The following is an 18,993-nucleotide window of genomic DNA, read 5'->3' on the forward strand; positions in this document are numbered from 1 at the left end:
GGTCCATGTTCCCCTTGCTCATGTGTTCTGGCCCCTCCTCAGCTGACTTTGGATTTTTGTCCCCTCCTACTGCCCCCTCCAACCCCAGAGTGAAGGTCTCCTGGCTCTGTCCAAACATTAGTTCCATCAGGGCCGCCCCACCGGCCTGTGCCCACCCTAATACCACTTCCTCGGAGTCCCTTTTGCTATTGAAGATGATGTATTCACAGGTTCCAGGGATTAGGGTGTGGGCATCTTTGGGGGCTGTTGCCCCATCTACCCCTACGACACCATTCTGCAGGTGTCTCAGGAATCCTGCAGGATCCTCCTGGTTTCCCTTCTCACATCTTCTTCCCTGCCTCATCCCTGGCAGCTGGAGTGACCTTTTAAAATGTAAATACATCACTTTGCAGTTTGCTTAACCCCTCCCAAGGCCGAGATCTGGTGGGGCCACTCTCTGGCCTCCTCTCCCCAAACCCCTCCCCTTGCTCCCTTTGCCCTAGCACAACTCCATTCAGGGTTCTCTGATTGCCACTTCCTCCTCCCATACCTAAACCATCACCCCCATGCCACTTTCTCTGCTTAGTGTTGGCTTGCTTCAGAGCATTCCTAAGTTACAGTGTGCACTTCTCTACTCTTAATGTCTCTCTCCCTTCCCTGGATTCTAGGTGGAAAAAAGGCAGCTGATCTCTAGCACATGGGACAATGCCTGGTTCAAAATGTGGGCCAATACATGTGGCAGGATGGAAGGAGGGAAGGTGGGATGGAAGGAGGGAAGGTGGGATGGAAGGAAAAGAGGGAGAGAGGGAGAAAAGAAGGAAGGAGAAAGGAAGGAAGGAAGGAGGGAGCAAAGGCAGGTAGGCAGGAAGGAAGGAAGAAAAGAAAAAGAGTGAAGGAAGGAGGAAGGGAGGAAAAGAGGGAAGGCAGGCAGGAAGAAAGGTAAGAAAAAGGAAGGAAAGAAAGAGAAAGAAATGGAAGGAAAGAAGGAAGGAAGAAGGAAGGGAGGGAGACAGAAAGGAAGGAGAAAGGAAAGTAGGAGGGCAGGAGGGAATAAAGCAGGCAGGCAGGAAGCAAGGAGGGAGAAGAAGGAAGGAAGGAAGGAAGGAAGGAAAGAAGGAAGGAAGGAAGTCGGCTTAGTTGATTGTCCTTTTAATGTTTGTTATCTGAGGCCTTATTCCTTAGAGAGGATGACAGTCCAAGTACTTTAAAAAAAGTATCCCTTTTGTCTCTTTCAAATGCGTATTTTTTATTCTTAAATTTTTTATTGATATATAATATTTGTACATATGTATGCAGTATATGTGGTATATTGTTACATGCATAAAATATGTAATGATTAAGTTAGGATATGTGAGGTATCCAGCACCTCAAGCTTTTATGATTTTTATGTGTTGGGAATGTTTCAAGTTCTCTCTTTTAGCTATTTTGAAATATACAATTTTTTTTATAATACTGCTAAATGTTCCTGATACTTAAATACTTCCACACAGTCACATATGGTAAACAGTAAGCTCATCACCTGATATTATTATATCTGCCACTTAGAAGCTGTCTGACTGGAAGCACTCTGTGCCTCAGTTACTTCATCTGTGAAATTTGGATAATAATAGTGCTACCCTCCTAGGGCTGATATGAGGATTACATTAGTTAATATATGTAAAGCACTTTGAATGAATTCAATAATACAGTCAGCACCATGTAAATGTTTATTAAATTTAAAAATAGGCCAGGCAAGGTGGCTCATGCCTATAATCTCAGCACTTCAAGAGGCCGAGGTGGGAGGATTGCTTGCACCTAAGAGTTCGAGACCAGCCTGGGCAACATAGTGAGGCCCTATCTCTATTTATAAAAAATAAATAAATAAATTTAAAAACAACTTAGGTTCAAGACTATCCTCTCCAATCCTCAATTCATACCTTTATTTAATTTAAAAAGACTGTTGGAAACTTTCAAGTTTTACTTGTGTTAGTTTGTTTCTGCCTTATCAGATCTCAAAAATACTAGTTTTTACTCCGATGAAAGTAAAATGGCAAAAGTGTACCTTTGCCCATTTTTTTTTCCACCAGTGGTCATATTCTTAGCAAATAAACGTTTTCTCTGTGGGCTGGGGCTGTTACAATGTTTTTTAAATAGTGGGATTATCAAGTTAAGGGTTTTATTGGCTCAGAGGGCAAGTGTGAAATCTTGAGTCTGTCTGGTGCTGGGGTTTGAAACCTGATGCCCATGTGTCGCTTGCTTTATTAGGTCACCACCTTGGAAGGGCTGCTTCCTCCTTATTAATGAAAAGCCTGCTCCATTTGTCTTGGCTTGCACCAACCTAACGGTGTCTTTAAATCAGCGACAGACTGTTTTCCTTGGAAGCCAGAGTCCAATAGTTTTGGACTAAGCTCAGATTCTGGCTGGAACTTCCAAACTGGAAGTAAAATGACTTCACCCAACCGTGGTTGGGGGGAAAAGCCAGGCAGGCTTTTGGAAAGTGGATTTTGAATATTGGGGGATATTTGTGAAGGTGCCTGATGAGGTGGACTTAACACTGTTTGAGGGTGATGTGGACAAACCGTTTTCTTATTCTATTTCAACACAGTGCTATGTTTTATTTAAATGAGTTTGCCACTTGGGGTCCTGAAATCTATTTTTGTTTTTGTTTCCACCTAGAATAGAAAGCACTTTCAAGCTTATCCTGGGAGGCAATAATAGATTGAAAGGGTAACTACTGTATGTAGATGCAAGGAAGGTACCTTCTTGGGGAGATTGGGTAAAGGCTGTTCTCCCTAGAAGAACTAAAGGCTGGGTAGACATGGAGTCAGAGGAAGCTTTGGTTGGAAGAAAGGCAGTGGCGGTAACCCAAGCCCAGAGAGGAGATTCATTGGCATGTGTGTCTTTTCTGTGCCATCAACTGTGAGCAGAACTAGGGAAGGGCAGCTCTCAGAGCTCAGACAGCCAATGGTTGGCTAGGTCAGAGGGGCTCTCAGGCTGGGTAGGAGTTGGCCAGACTTCTTGTGCTCTTCCATTCATACCCAAAGGGAGCTTCCTGGGTCTTGAAGATAAACCCACTTTCTCTTGTTCCTCTCAGTTGCGCTGATATTCTAAGACCCAGAGCAGATATTTTTTTCAACCAGGAGTCCATGAGTCTTCTAAGAATGTCCTTAGAAGAATTCAAGGAATTCCTGAGACCCCAGAAACTATACATAAAATGCTATATGCATGTGCACTGCTCTGAGAAGGAGTCTATAGTTCTTACCAGATTCTTGAAAGGATTCTGTGAACACTTCTCCCCTAAAGCTTAGAATCACTGTTCTGAATGGTAGCAAAAACCACACAGTAGAACACTTTGGACTTTTGTCTTCCACCTCTCATAATAAATGCAGAATTTGGCATAGTCAAAATGTTACAGAAAGGTTTGTACAGCATCAAAAGACCTTGGAATGCAAATTTTACAGGTAAGAGGCAATGACCAGGTTAGCAACCAGTCAGGAACATTCATCAGCAAATGCTGGTCTAGTCTGAAGGGCCATCTTGGGTACAATTGGGCACAACTCGTGCTGGGCTGAACATGCCACTCAGGAGTTTTTAATGGAACACAGGCACGTAGAAACACATCCAGAAGGATATAGGTGTCAACATCCAGAAGGATATAGGTGTCAACAGATAAATAAGATTATGCTCATAATTAGAAAATAGAATTCATTGAGCATCTGCAATATGCCAGGAGCTTTGTATACATTATCTCGTTTGATTGTCACAATAATATTGTGAAATGAATACTATTATCTTTCCCATTTTACAGACAGAATAGCTTAAGCTCAGAGAAGTCAAGTAAATTTCTCAAGGTCATTAAGTGGTAAGAACTGGAAGATAAGTTCAGGTTTGTCCAATCTATGCTTCCTCCCAACTTAAGTAGCTTCATCACATGCAAACAATGATCATGGTGGGTTATGGGACATCAATTAATCTGACAAGAGCTCCTTCGAGGTTGTGACTTTATAATTTTTAGAATTAACTGAGGAGTGACAAGTTGAGCATTCAATTTGCAAGTCACGCTATGTTTGGAATTAGGAGGGATAACCACTTATCCTTCCCAAAGGGACTGACAAGCATACCCAGAGGGGGTGGGATTTCTGGAACTCTGTGAAGTTAACAAGAAGGGACTTGGAAAGTTAGAAGAAGGAGGGGGAGCTGCATTCCAAGCATAGCTCATGGTATGAGAAAGCACCAAATTTGGAATGGGATGAACAGATGAAGAAGGTGTCAAGTTCTCTAGGGAGGAGTGGAGGGTACTAGATGCCAAATACAGGGTAAAGCTCTGGCAAGATGCTGTGGTGACTTATCTGAGCCTAAAACAAAGGAGAACCATCCCAGAATCCTAGAAATCTCCCTTCCCCCAAATCAATGAAGGGAAGTTTCATAATGATGGACAGAGTCCCAGATGGAAATTGACTACTTGTTCTACAGAAAGGTCTTCAATTCTAACAGAGAAATCTCTGATCACAGGAAAAGCTATCTCAATTTCAATGACTTGTCCACTGACAGAAGATAGTGTAAGAAGGGCTCATTAAGGGGGAGTGAGAAGTAAGGAATTAGAGGAGGAAAGATGGTAACTGAGTGAGAAGAAAGAAAATCATGAAGGACCAGCAGGAGGTACCTGGGTCGCAGCCCAGAGAGCATTAATGATCCTACCTCCAGTTATAGGGGCAGAATACTTAATCCAACCTAGAAGGTGGAATGCAACAACCTCCCTCTCCTCCCCTCGCATCCCAGAGACATTACCCCAGCAGATAAACAACTGGCATGACCCTCCAATAGAAAGCAAGATCACCTTTGCAGCAGAAGTGGTCCTGCCAGCTGCCCTTCTTCTTTCCATGGGGACAGACACTGTTTTCCTTGGGGAGGCCCAGAGAACTGCTGAGTCTTCATTTCCTGAAGGGTTGGGCCAGATTTGGGAGCTCATGGGAGTTATGGAACTGCTTTTTCTAATTTATAAGTTCTAAAGTCTTGTTCCTGGTCACTCTCTTCTCAAAAGTGAAGGGCGCAGAGGCTCCTGTGGAAACACCTTCCCTTGTCAAGTCTGCACAGGGTCCTCACAGAGCCTCTGGAGTGGCTACTTTCCATGTACTGGCTCCCACTGTCTTCTTCCAGGGAACTCCACAAGGCTCCTGGCTCCCAGTCAAGCAGCCGCCTTTGTGTCTGCTCTTTTTCCACCCCCACCTCCCCAAGTATGCCTTCCTCTAGTGGGATAAATTTAGCTCTGAATGAATGCAGAAAGAAGAACACATTAAAGTAAACACAGACCAAACAGCATTCAAATATAGGTTTGGCACACACACACAACTGACAAAAGATCCAAGTTTTTCTGTTTCCTTCTCTTCTGCTTATCTCTGTTTCTCTCATCTCATCCTCCAACTGCTACACTCTTTTCTGCATGTATTTAAGCTAATTAGATATGTAGATCAGAATGTGGGGCTGTTGGTCTTCAGACCCCATGAAGGAGAAATCACTGGAGTGACTGAGAAACATCAAGGAGTGAATGAGAGCCCCAGGTGGTGCTGGCACTTTCATTTACTGGCTTGATTATCTTAGAAATCCATCCAAAAACTTGAAAGCATATTTTATCTTATGTGTTAGCACAGCCTTTTCTCCCGGTGCACTGAGTCTACAGTGGCTATAGAATGTTGCAAAGTCGGGCCGGGCGCAGTGGCTCATGCCTGTAATCCCAGCACTTTGGGAGGCTGAGGCGGGCAGATCACGAGATCAGGAGATCGAGACCATCCTAGCTAACATGGTGAAACCCGTCTCTACTGAAAAGACAAAAAATTAGCCAGGTGTGGTGGCGGGTGCCTGTAGTCCCAGCTACTTGGGAGGCCGAGGCAGGAGAATAAAATGAACTTGGGAGGTGGAGCTTGCAGTGAGCCAAGATCATGCCACTGCACTCCAGCCTGGGCGACAGAGCGAGACTCCATCTCAAAAAAAAAAAAAGGTTGCAAAATCTTTTTTTTGATGTGGAGCTCTCATTCTGCCATCCAGGTTGGAGTGCAGTGGCATGATCGTGATTTACTGTAGCCTCGATCTCCTGGACTTAAGTGATCCTCCTGCCTCAGCCTCCTGAGTCGGTGGGACTACAACCATATGCTGTCATGCCTGGCTAATTAATTTTTTTTTTTTTTGTAGAGGTGGGGGTCTCACTATGTTGCCCAGGCTGATCTTGAACTCCTGGCCTCAAGCTATCCTCCCACTTTAGCCTCCCAAAGTGCTGGGATTGTGGGCGTGAGTCACTGCACCCAGCCTGCAAAGTCTTCTAAACATCTTCCCACCAACCAGTCAGCATGTCCCTAAGCCCTAATTTTGAAGTATTTTATTTCACTGTAGTTCTTCACTCTCAGAGCATTTGTAGTTCTCAAAGAACTGTCTCATTCATGAACTTCAATCTAATGGGGCTAGTTAGCTATCCCTGTTCCCAGTTTACAGATGGAAAACCTATTCCCATTTTACAAATAGAGAACCTTAGTTCAGAGCAGGCAAGTGACTTGTATGAAGTCACACAGTAAGTGGCAGAGTTATGATTAGGACCTAGGTTTGATACTTTGTCTTATGTTCATTCCACTGTACCACGAGCTGCTTTGGGGGAAAGGCAGTTTGTCCCAGAGGCCCTGGCTGGGAGGATCACACATTAGTAATGAGCAATTTTTGAGACTGGCTGGCTACTTCTCAGTGGGACAGGCTCAGAGGGGTCCAGGATCTGTTTACTCAATATATGGAGGGTGTGCAAGGGGTGGGCAGGCAGTTGAGACCTCTGTCATTCCCAAAGGTATCAGGCAGGCACAGCATCCATAGGTGGTAGGAGCTGAAGCTAGGCTTTCCCAATTTCATTATTCATTCCCCAGCCAGCAGGGTGGACAGGATTTAGTGGGCAGGCCACCATCCCTCCACTGCCAACCCCGCAGGAAATTTCTCTCTCGTCAGCAGTGCTGACTTGCAGAATGTACACAACATTATTGAAACATGGTTAACAATGAAAGTGTTGATGGCCACACTACAAAAAGGGATTCCAAGCTGACAGGGCACATCGTGGTCATTGTGCTAAGGTAAACTAGACTGGCCCCTAAGCTCTCTGAGAAGCCAATGACCCAACTGTGTCTCCTGGCATCAAATAACCAGGCTGGGGTAGAACCTGGCCTTCCCAAAGACTTTCTAGTTTGTAGCTAATTCATAGCCAAACTTAGAATTGTTTCTACCACAGAGCACCTTCAATATGTAGGCGTATAACTCTCTTCCTAATACTCAAAAATTAAGCTGTTCTTCCCATATTTTCCTAGGATTTAATCTATCTCCTCTTAAATTTTTAAATTCCTTCTTATTTATGATTGTTAGATTGACCCAGTATAAAAAAATAAGACTGTAGATGTCTAAGAATCATTAAAAGCAGAGTCTAGTAAAGACATTTCTAGATAATAAATGACATAGGGCAGAATCCTCTTGTTTAAAAGATGGAAAATGAGAAGTATTGACTAATGGGAGGAATGTTAAGAATACCGATAGCTCAGCCCTTAAAAAAAGTCTACATAAAAGCGTGGAGAAAATCAAGTCATTCACTTAACTTGGTCTATGGCATTTTTAATGAAGCAATGATTGGGTTGAGTGATCGAGACCTACCATTTCCAGAGCACCTGCCATGGCCAATCACAAGCCTTTTACATCTGTTATCTTTATTTATTACAACATCCCTGTGAGAGGGCTGAGATTCCAACTTCTCTTCAGAGTTCCTGTCTTTTCTGTGTCATATCTACCTCCTATTTCCTAATCCCACTTTTCAAAACTTTTGTCATTAACAGGACTACTACTCTGGACCAACATCTGAATAACACAGTATTTAAACTCATCAGATATGACAACCCAGTGAGACTGGACATCACATATTTTCATTTCCATCTTAATGTAAGGAAACTGTCATTCCAATCTATTATGTGATTTGTCCATAGTACCACAACAAAGTAAATGTAGAATGATCTCTAACCATTCGGCTCTAATTGATTCCCGCACACTCTCCTTATCTACCCAGTTTCCTCTAGGGACTCATGTGGATCAACTGACATTGCCAAACCTAACCAAGAGAAAATGAAACCATCGCAGTGAAGTACTAATATTCATTTCTAGCCAGATTTCCAATTGCTCATTTTCAATCTGCTCTGTAAAGACCTTAGTCAATATATACCTTAAGCGGCATTCAGTCTAGTTTATTTTTCACATTGGTGCTGTTTTCTGACTTCTTTCTCTGTCTTCTTGCTCCATGGGGACTCCCTATATGAATCTATCATTCAGATCCCATGGAGAAAAATAGCATATACTTGAAATCCCATCAACTTTCCCAAAGAGCTAGCAACCACAGGAGCCAAGAGGACCACAGGCAATGTTCTCCTTTTGATTCTGTGCAGCTATCACATATGTTTTAAATGACCATTTATTTTCAAAAGATCCCAGGCAAAAGAGAACTAACACAAATATAAACATTTGAGGGGATCCTGGCATTCCTTTCAAAATTACTTTTGTCCAAGGGAAGCTTCAGGTTGCTGGGAAATGTCACACTCGTAACTCTCGCTCAACAAGACTGACTTTTACACAACAGGCCTTGGCAAGTCATTTCCCTTTTGGTATACAGAGCTCTTATTTTCCCCACAAGGGAATCAGCTGTGATCATTTGTGATTCTCAAAGGACTCAGATTCGAAAATAGATTCTGAAATTTATATTAACAAAACATCTATTTTGCATATCTAGCATTCTGTATCCTTTACGTATAATGCTTTGCAATGAAGCGTCTGTCATAAAAAACATTAAACTGTACAGATGGTGCTTATACAACACAATTTAATGTCCCAGCAAGAACTAGTGATTTGTTATATACATTATGCACTATTGTGATGTATGCTTCCAGATTTTAAATCTTTGGAGGGCAAATTGTCACCAATATTGTTGTGGCACTAGACTATGATTTTTGTTTTCTTGATACCAGGCCATGTCCTAATGTCTAATATAAAATAATTATACAATATGTTTATTAAATAAATAGCATAGTTTGGGTTTTAAATGCCTGTGTTTGTAATGGGTTCAAAGATTTTAAAATACTAAAATTTAGAGAGTTGAAAGGAGAAGTGCTGGAAGAGGAGAAAAGATTTTCCCTCTGCTCCTTGGCCAACCATCAGGCAGTCATTTCATGTGCCTTCCTGTCTCACCTAGGGTTCTTGGTCCCAAGAAACAGAAATAGATTCTACTTGATAGGAGCAGAAAAAGAATGAAATGAAATTGTATTAGGTAGCTCACAGAAGAGATGGAACATCCAAAGAAGGAAGCTTGGGCAATGGGTACAAACAAAGGTGAGCTCCTAGCCTGAAGAAATTCTCTAAAATGCTGTGTCTCCAAAATTCTTGGCAGGTGTACATGCCTGACTGAGCCCAGATTGCGTGCCATACCATGGCTTCAGGGGGATCTGGGGAATAAGTGTCTGAGACCTCCCAGCTTCTACCACAGGATATGGCTCTGCCTCTTACTATGGCTGTAATATGGGAATTCCCCAAAGATGGGAAGGAGTTCACAAATTGGCCAGCCCCCCCCCGAAAAAGAAAAATGTATATATGAACAAGTCTGTTACACTTCCTACCTGGCCAGAAGCATTTTGAATTTCTTCTGTTTGGCTTTTTGTGATACCTGCTTTGATAATCCTCAACACTGAATAAACACAAGCTTTTTTTTTATTGTGGGTCTCAGGGCAGTTAAAAACCACTTAGGAAGTACACACAATTGGTCATGAGTCTGTAGTCTATTCCTAGTAAATTCAATTAATACAAAGGCTCTAAACTCATCCCTAACCCCCGCCTCACCCCGTAGAAATGTAATTCTGTGCAGGTCTTCAGGAGATTCTGATGCATGTTTCTGGTTAGGAACCATGTTTTAGTCTTTCTCATTTCCTACAGCTTCTTTACAAACTATTTCTATTTTTCTGAAGCCCCAACCCCACGCCATCAGTCTTAATCAATGACTCTTTATTCAATTGAGAAAACCAATTCATCTGATGCAAACTCACTTAACCTCTCTCCCCAGACTTCAACTCAAACTTTCTTCTTGTCTTTATCCATTTCATCCTCCTTTCCTGCTTCGTTCTTCCTTCTTCCCAAGGCTAACTGGCTAATGTGATGCTCATCTGAATGTCCTCTTGACTAATTAGAAACTTTGTCTAATATTCACCTGCCTTTTGGCTATGTCTTTGGCCCCATTTCCCTGTTGTCTAATTTGCTTTGATCACCCAAATGTCCAAGTCTTACCTGACCTAAAAACCCTTTCCACTAGACCCTGCTTCCCATAGGCTATGTTCCTGTTCTCCACCCATCTTTCACATCCGAAGGGCTGAAAGAAGCAGTTTGTACTCATGGATGCTTCTTTCTGACCTCTCACTCATCCTCCTTTTTGTTTGTTTGTTTTATTTTCAACATTCACTTGGTAGCAGTCGTTCCTCAACTCTTGTAAGTGCTTCCAAGCTCACCTTCCAGACACAAGTCACTCATGGCTTCCTGACAGCCATCCAATGGCCTCTTCTTCATCTGCATCCCCCATGACCTTTCAGAAGCATACGGCCCTATTGAAAACCTCTTTCCTTCTTTGTGGCTTTTGTTGTAAATCCCTCTGGATTTTTCCTTCTACTTCTCAGACAATGCTTAATCAGTCTTCTTTGCTGGGCTCTCTCCTCTTCTTGCTCTGTTTTCTCATGCTGGCTGTTCTCATTTCTTTAACTGTAACTGCAAAGTAGATGACACTTGGATGTGTGTCCCCAACCCTGATTCTTCTATTCAGAGTTCAGATCTTTCCAACTGTTCACTTCCCAAGGATGCCCAGGCCTTTTTCCTTCTCCACCTCCCCATTCCATTACTCCTTTTAAAAATTTATTGCAGTTAAATATAAAACACCTAAAATTTCAACCACGTTTAAGCATATGGTTTGATGACAATAAGTACATTCACACTGTTGTGCTCAATTATACTTTTTAAATATCTGTATAGCTGGGAGTAGAAGGACCATTTCTGGTTCAATTGTTTATTCCTGGGGCCTGCTTCTATCTCCATATCATTGGCCAAGCCTGGTGCTTAGTGGTTAAGAGCATGGACTCTGGTGAGTGTGATCTGAGTTTAAATCTCAGCTCTGTAACTGTAGCTGAGTCGTTCAACCTCTCTGGTCTCATTTTCCTCATCTTGGTATTCTCTACAATCACTCTGCTGAAGCAATAACAACTTTATTTATTTGTGAGCAAACCCCCTTTAAATAACTTGTCCTGTTGGGGCTTGTGCTGGAAATGAAGAAAAAAGGATACATTTGAAGAAAAGGATGGTTCTTAGCCAGAAAGTAGGTTTCTGATATACTGGAGTGGGATGTAGAATCTGGCACTGGCTGGATTTATGAAACAAACAGCTCCACCTACATTTGTTATGAAAAAGATGGGAAAACAATCCATCAGTAAATGATTTTGGTGAATGCTTCCATCCTTGGTCAGAGGAGTAATTGTTCATCAGTGACAGGTGAACCTCTGTGAAAATTGAAAGGGCAATTTAGTTGAAATGGCAGCATTTATTCAGGAAGCAGGTGATTTGGGAAAATTTGATGTACATATATATATATTTTTGAGACAGAGTTTCACTCTTATTGCCCAGGCTGGAGTACAGTGATGTGATCTCGGCTCACTGCAATCTCTGCCTCCCAGGTTCAAGTGATTCTCTTGCCTCAGCCTCCCGAGTAGCTGGGATTACAGGTGCCCGCCACCACGCCCAGCTAATTTTTTGTATTTTTAGTAGAGACGGGGTTTCACCATGTTGGCCAGGCTGGTCTCCTCACCTAAGGTGATCCACCCGCCTCAGCCTCCCCAAGTGCTGGGATTACAGGCGTAAGCCATCACATCAGGCCTGATGTGTTTATCTTTTAACATGCCTTTAAATCCTGTGGATCTAAAGAGGCCACTTTAGTTATTTCAGTATTTATTTCATCTTATGAAGAAAAGTTTGCATATGAATGTTGGGAATTCTAGCAGGTCCTGCCTTAATGTGAAGAGGCATTTTGTTTGTCTTTGGCATTGATCTCCTTTTGGACCAGGCCTGATCCACTTCTCACATCCAGTCCAGGACCTGTCACAAAAGACTCACATTAGTACCACATGGTATCCTGTTTTAGTAAAGAATAGGTGAAGTATTTTAGTGAGTAGATCCTACTTTTCCTGTCAGATGCAGTGAACAGAAGACCCTGGAAGGATTTCCATCCAGAATGTCACAGGATAATGATAATAAGAGCAGATGTCTGTGATTGCCCTTTACAAAGCACCTTTATATACTGTCTCTCATTCGTCTCTAATGACACCTCCGTGATCCTTCATTTATTTCAGATGAGGAAACTGAGGTTCAGAGTGGTTAAGCGAATTGCCCGAGCTTTCACAGCTAATACATTGTGAAGCCTAGCCTAGCACCCAGGACTAAAAACTCGCGGCTTCTTTTAAGGCCATATATCGCCTCACCAGAAGGGTGGCCTCTCTGGAGATATACCCTACCCTCGGCCGACTTGATGTTGAGAACTTGGTCATCTTTGGGCAAGGCAGCCCTTCCCAAATTGTAAATGTCCCCAGGTGGAGCCCAAGCGTCTGGCCGGAGCTAGAAGGTGCCCTGAACACTCAGTGGCCTCAGCCTCCCCGTAACGGCACGTGCTCGGGTCCCACATTCGGTCAGACGCCCCTCTCCACTGGCATCTGCCAGGTGGAGGCGCCACTGCGCTCTGCCTCCGCCCCAGCGAGCGCGTGTCCCCCGGGGCGCGCCACGCCAGCCGTGCGCCCCAGCAGCTCGCCGTGCGCCCGCGCCCCAGGTGCCCACTAGCTCGCGCGCCGTCCGTCTGAGCGTTGGAGACCCGCGGCAGCGATCGCTCGGAGCCGCCCTGGACCGCGGCCTTGGGTCCACCACACTCCAGGGGCGGAGCGAGGCACCGAGACGTCAGGGCGGAGAACTAGCGCCGGGCGAGCGCGCCCTCTCGGCGGCTGCCCGCGTCCCACGTCCTCGGCTGGCGCGGCCGGCGGCGGCGGCGACCAGGAGATGCAGTGAGCGGCGGCGCTGGGGCGCAGCCAGGCGACCAGGAGGGCGGGGGCCAGAGGCTGAGTCCGGGCGAGCCCGCCGTGCGCATAGCTCTGCCCGCCGCCCCCGGAGAGGATCCCCAGCCGTCCCTCGGCGTTCTCCCGGGTTCTAGCAAAGCCCCCCGGGGTGCCCATCAGTTTCCTTGGGTGACTACAGCGTGTGTTTTTTCTTTCCTCTTTCCCCTGCCTGTGTGCCCTTCTCCAGGATGGCAGAGGCGGAATTGCACAAGGAAAGGCTGCAAGCCATAGCAGTAAGTCCACTTTCATTTTATTTTCTTGCTCTATTGTCTGGGGTGGAACGGGGCCCCCCGAGGGTTTCGGGGCGAGCGGCATGCCAGCACAGTAGCCGCAGGTCATATGTTCCGGGGGCTAAAACTCTGTCAGGGCTCAGCTAGGCTGCCTTTTCTTTTCTATGTCTGTAGATGGAAACCCCCAAGGGCGCACTTTGGACTGGGGATTTGAATGTGGAAGATTGGCTTAAAAATAAGATGCTTGCTGCTGGACTTTGGGGAAGGACTAAACAGAGGCTTGGGGTAGGGGGAGAACTCCAGGAATATTATCACCGAATGCTCAGGAATACGTTGACTTCATAGCCTGGAGAACCAAGAGAAGGGTGACCCAAAGGGTGGCTGCCATCCTCTCTGCGGAAGCCGTCCTTCTGTTAAGTGGAAAACCAGGAGTCAGCGACTCAGCCAGCCACGCGGTAGAACCTCCTCCCAGAAACCGGGAATGTTAGTTTTCCCTTCTCTGTTTGATATGACAAGGGCACTGGCGCAAGCCACCTTCCTGGAGGTCTGGGGACTTCTTACAACTGGGTCCTGGTTATAATATTCCATGAGAGCCTCCTCCTTATGGTGTGGAGTATCTGAAAACCTATTTTCAGCATACAAAGGAGCAGTCAGTTTTGGCAAAGTTCGCAGGCACTTTCAGAAAAGTGTACCCGTGTGCATCTTGGGTTTAGAAAAGAACTCTCTGAAACTGCCTAGATTTGAGCAATCTTAACACAGTGTTGCCAATGATCCACAGATGTGGTATTTTTAGTGGAGCCACCACAGCTGGATTATATATTTCCTTCGAGGATGAGGGAATGATTACTGCTACCATATGAAATAGTAACAATTAAAAAAGAAGGTCCGTTAACATATTGGAATAAAAGAATCTCCAGACATTCTTCCACTTAAATACATTTTTTTTTTAGTTCGGAAGTTCTCTGGAAACACATATAAATTTGTTGGAGAAATAGTGTGTAGTGTTTTAGAAGCAAAGTATATTAAAGTGTTTTCCAAAGCCTTTTTGAACAGATTCTTCATTGGAAAAATGCACACAGACCCTTCTTTTTTTAGAAGCATTTGACGTGGTCTCCATGGCTCTGAGACTCTCTTTCTCAAACGCCTCAAATCTGAAGTGTCTTGGAGACTTCACCACGGAAGTGAGAGAGATGTTTGCTGGCAATATTGAAATGCCATGGTTTGCCTATTAGGTAATCTTTGAACGTGGTGCTCCGAACTCAGGAAGGTTGTTTTTTCTTCTTTCTCTTTCCCCCTGTGCATGTGTATTTTGATGATTTGTGAAGTTATTTGTGGTTTCTAAAGTTGGTGGCAAGGCAGCATGGCCAGTGTGTCATGAACTTGATAAGAATGGTGATATTGAGTTACTGGTGCCATGTAGCTGGTGGGTGTTTTGTGTGAACTGGATAATAGGCTGCTTTAACTGTTGATGCAGGGGCTGTTCCCACTGGCCGCTGCTGAAGGCTTCCAACAGTTGTCACATTTTCTGCCTTTGCACAACCAGCTTTGCTGGATGCCTGAGGAACAGCTGAACTCCATGAAAGGACTTGCTTTCCAAACATGGAGCCAGTAGCTGCTAACACTGGGGCTACCCTTTTCCAAGTGCGGTTGAGTAATCCCAGCAGAAGCCAAGTCGATTTTCAAGAAAGATCTAGGCAAATCTTTGGGAATTCTCTTGAGTGTATAAGAATACACACAAATACTCACTCGTGCCTCTTCAGTTATTGAAGAATTGAGTTTATCCTGTGCATCGGGGAAGCTGTTGATTATTCTTATGAATGTGCACCTATACAGTCTGCCCTCCCTATCCATGGGTTCCATATCCACGCCTTCAGTCAACCTTGGATTGAAACTATTAGAAAAAATAATGGATAGTTTGAGTTTGTACCAAACATGTACAGACTTTTTCTTGTCATCATTCCCTGAACAAATAAAATCAACTGTTTACATCGCATTTACAGTGCATTAGGTATTATAAATAATCTGAAAATGATTAATGTATGTGGGAGGATGTGAGTAGGTTATATGCAAATATCATGCTATTTTATAGGGACTTGAGCATCCTTTGATTTTGATATCCAAGGGGGGGTCCTGAAACCAATTCCCTGAGGATACTGAGGATGTTGTCAGGACAGATTTGCTAAGTGTGTGTGTGTATGTGTGTGTGTGTGTCTGAGAGAGAGAGAGAGAGACAGAGACAATTAAGAGACAGAGGGAGTTGGGTGGGGGGACTTATGACCATATCGATAAATGGTTTTATGCTATGCTTTGGCCTAGTTCTCACTCTCTGAATTCTGCAAACCTGACTCTCTCACCACCTTCCTGGAGTTCTCAGGGGGCCCTGAGGAGCTCACAAGCCTGCCCCTAGAACCTAGCACTCCTGAAGTCTCTCTGGCAATGTGAGGGAAAAAGAGAATAGGTCCTCACATCTTCACCTACTTGGGCTTCTCCCTCAGAGGCAGAGCATCGACTGGGATTCCAGTCTGCGGGGCCTTGGGCAGTCTTTAGTCTGGGTCTCAGCTCCTTCATCTGTAGAATGGGCTCATGAGTTCTACCTCCTGGGCTGGTTGTAAGGTTTAGTTAGGATGGAGGTGAAGCACCTGGCAGGCAGCTGCCATTGGATGGTGTTGAGCAGAGCCCTTAGCTTTTGTCTGTATTGCTGTCTTGTCCTGTGGGGGGTCAGAAGCAACGTCTCTGAAGTGGAATGTGTATCAACAGCTTTTTTTTTTTTTTCTTTAGACAGTCTCACTCTGTCACCCAGGCTGGAGTGCTGCCATGACGGCTCACTGCATCCTGAAACCATCCTTCCACCTCAGCCTTCCCAGTAGCTGGGATTACAAGCGTGTGCCACCATGCCCAGCTAATTTTTAAATTTTTTGTAGAGATGGAATTTTGCCATGTTGCCCAGGCTGGTCTGGAACTCCTGGCCTCAAGTGATCCTCCCACCTCAGCCTCCCAAAGCACTGAGATTAAAGGCATTAGCCACTATACTCGGTCTGAACAGCTTTTTTTTTTTTTAATCCCTTCCTTCAACTGACTGAAAGTCAGGGCCCTGCCCAGTATCACTTTCTCTAAATGCTTTAGACAGAGGCAGAGATATGACTTGAGGATTCATTCATCCATTTGTTCAGTAGGCATTTACAGATTGCCTCCTCTGGGAAGGTATTGGCAACACTGAAAAGTTGGTGTCCCCAAGTTTCAGCCACCAGAGGCTGAAACCTTTATTTCACCTTTTGCACATAATTTCTTGAAGGACAGATGTCCTGAGACCTAAGATGCTTGTCACATGAACATCTGTGGAATATCCCCCCCCCCCACAAAACTGAATTAAATACTTAGAAACTACAGTGCTTTAATGGAGTCTTCCATTTATGTCCAGGAACTAATCAATGAGAAAAGATGACTCTTATCCTATTTTCTGCCAAAAGAAGAGCAAGTCCATCTTTGACAATGATCTCTACGCTCACATGCTCCTTTCATCTGTAGGGATACTCCCCAAACTTTACATTTAGAACATGGTAAAAAAGCCTCTGAAACAGCGTGAATGAGAATGGTAATCCCAGGGACTAATAACAGCAATTGCCATTTATTTAATATTGTTCATTCAGCAAGGCATGGTGTGAAATACTTTTTGTTTTTCACCTAACGTTACTTATATTCAATGGAAGAAACAGAAAAGCACATAAGCAACTACTATCCAGGAGTACTATGAAAATGAGTACCCAGGAAGAACATGTAAACCAGTCTCAGAGTTGTGACACCATTCCCCAAAAAGAAGACATTTGAGTAAGTCCTGAAAATTGGGTAAAATAAAATATAAAATAACATCATAACCTTCCCAATTACCAGGAGGCATTTGTTTATTTGTTATTTGATCATTATTTATTCAGGACATTTAGTGTGAGAAAGGGAAAGGCAAAAGCATGAAGAAGTTAAGTCAGTAGCTAAAGACACAAACTCAGAATGAACACTGAAATGCTTTTCAGCATGTATTATCTCAATGAATTCTAAAAAGAGGCTTATGAGGTAGGCACTACAGTATTACTCATATTTTATAGGCGAGGAGGTTCTAGAACTGGCCTAACATTAAATTGATAGTATCAAAGCCAGGATTTGAACGCTGCCCACAGCAGGCCTTTGCTTTGACTGTTGCCCTGAGCTACCACCCAAGATGGCAGCAGCGGCTCACACTTTTCTCATGAGCACACTGTGCAGGTGGTCTCAGCAGCCTGAGTGTGAGCCCAGGAGGGAGCAGCAGACTGACTCCATTGCAATGAGAAAGCTTGAGACAAGCCAGGAGGCCCACCTGCTTTTGAGAGTCTTTCAAGCCTGGATTCAGTGCACAGAAACACCCAACATAAAATTTAATGGAATGAGTAACATTCCCATGGGGAAGAAGCTGTTGTGTCTCAATGGAAACCAACCTTGGGGGAGGGTGCTGTTATGTCTGCACATTGGAGAGGAAGATAGTTTTCTTTGGGCATGAGTGAAAATAACTAAATGTTATAGAAATTGTCTTGGGTGAAACTCCTAAGAGCCACATGGACAAGGCTCAGTTTACACCAGGGACCAGCATAAGTATGTATATATATGTGCAGAAATAGGAAATGCTAATCTAACCTATGCTGTTCTTTAGGGAATTTTGTCATTTAATTAGAACCCACTCTGTGAAGTAATAAAAATGATCTTTGCATTTGTACAGTACTTTATGAAAACCTTTTTTTGCTACCTTCTTCCTGAGGTGTGTTGGGCGAATCTTTTATGCTTTACAGATGAGTATTCAGAGCTATCTAAGCTTACACAGATAGAGGTGGAAGAGTTGCAGTAAATCCCAGCCTCTCCTGACTCCCAATTCTTATATTAGTCCGTTTTCACACTGCTGATAAAGACATACCCAAGACTGGCTAATTTATAAGGGAAAAAAGGTTTAATGGACTTATAGTTCCACGTGGCTGGGGAGGTCCCTCACAATCATGGCGGAAGGTAAAAGGCACATCTCACATGGCGACAGACAAGAGAAGAGAGCTTGTGCAGGGAAATTCCCCTTTATAAAACAATCAGATCTCGTGAGACTGATTCACTGTCACAAGAACAGCATGGGAAAGACCCATCCCCGTGATTCAATTACCTCCTACCATGACCCTCCCACAACACATGGGAATTCAAGATGAGATTTGGGTGTGGACACAGCAAACCATATCACTTGTGTTAGTGGTACATCCAGCCTTGGAAGGATGCTTTGATGTGGGCTGAAACTGCCACTAAGATCCTGCTGGACTAAAATCTTCTGACTGGGAGGAGAGGAGTGAGCTTGGATGTGTCTCTTTGGAATATGCCCTTGTTAGGATTTCACTTTCGGCCTCTTTCATTCTTGAAACTCTCACCAAGGGGGCAGCTAGTGAGTTTATGGCTTTCATCTGATTCTGTTCTCAGTCCTGCATAGACCTGGGTATACATTGTTGGCCTACGCTGGCTGTGCCGTGGGCTTACAGAGAAGTGCTCATTGGCTTTTCGTTGGATTTGCCTCTCTTCTTGCCTGGGAGCGTTACAGCCTTGAGTACCAGGCTTGGAATGTGGTGCCAGTGGCT

At 44.1% G+C, this 18,993-nt stretch overlaps 1 protein-coding gene across 5 annotated transcripts in view; it reads left to right on the plus strand.

Moving 5' to 3' along the window:
* Positions 1 to 13,077: 13,077 nt before the first annotated feature.
* PALM2AKAP2 (PALM2 and AKAP2 fusion) overlaps positions 13,078 to 18,993 on the plus strand; it is a 398,719-nt gene continuing 392,803 nt past the window's right edge. For 2 of the 5 annotated variants that reach the window (XM_017859237.1, XM_017859238.1), the window contains exon 1: positions 13,190 to 13,369. In XM_017859237.1, coding sequence (XP_017714726.1) covers positions 13,325 to 13,369 — 45 coding nt within the window. In that variant the 5' untranslated portion in view covers positions 13,190 to 13,324. Of the gene's footprint in view, positions 13,370 to 18,993 lie in introns of all 5 variants that reach the window. The other 3 variants (XM_017859235.1, XM_017859233.1, XM_017859234.1) reach the window with 3 other exon arrangements.

The sequence above is a fragment of the Rhinopithecus bieti genome, unplaced genomic scaffold (assembly GCF_001698545.2).
Source record: "Rhinopithecus bieti isolate Rb0 unplaced genomic scaffold, ASM169854v2 scaffold_47444, whole genome shotgun sequence".
NCBI lineage: Eukaryota > Metazoa > Chordata > Mammalia > Primates > Cercopithecidae > Rhinopithecus > Rhinopithecus bieti.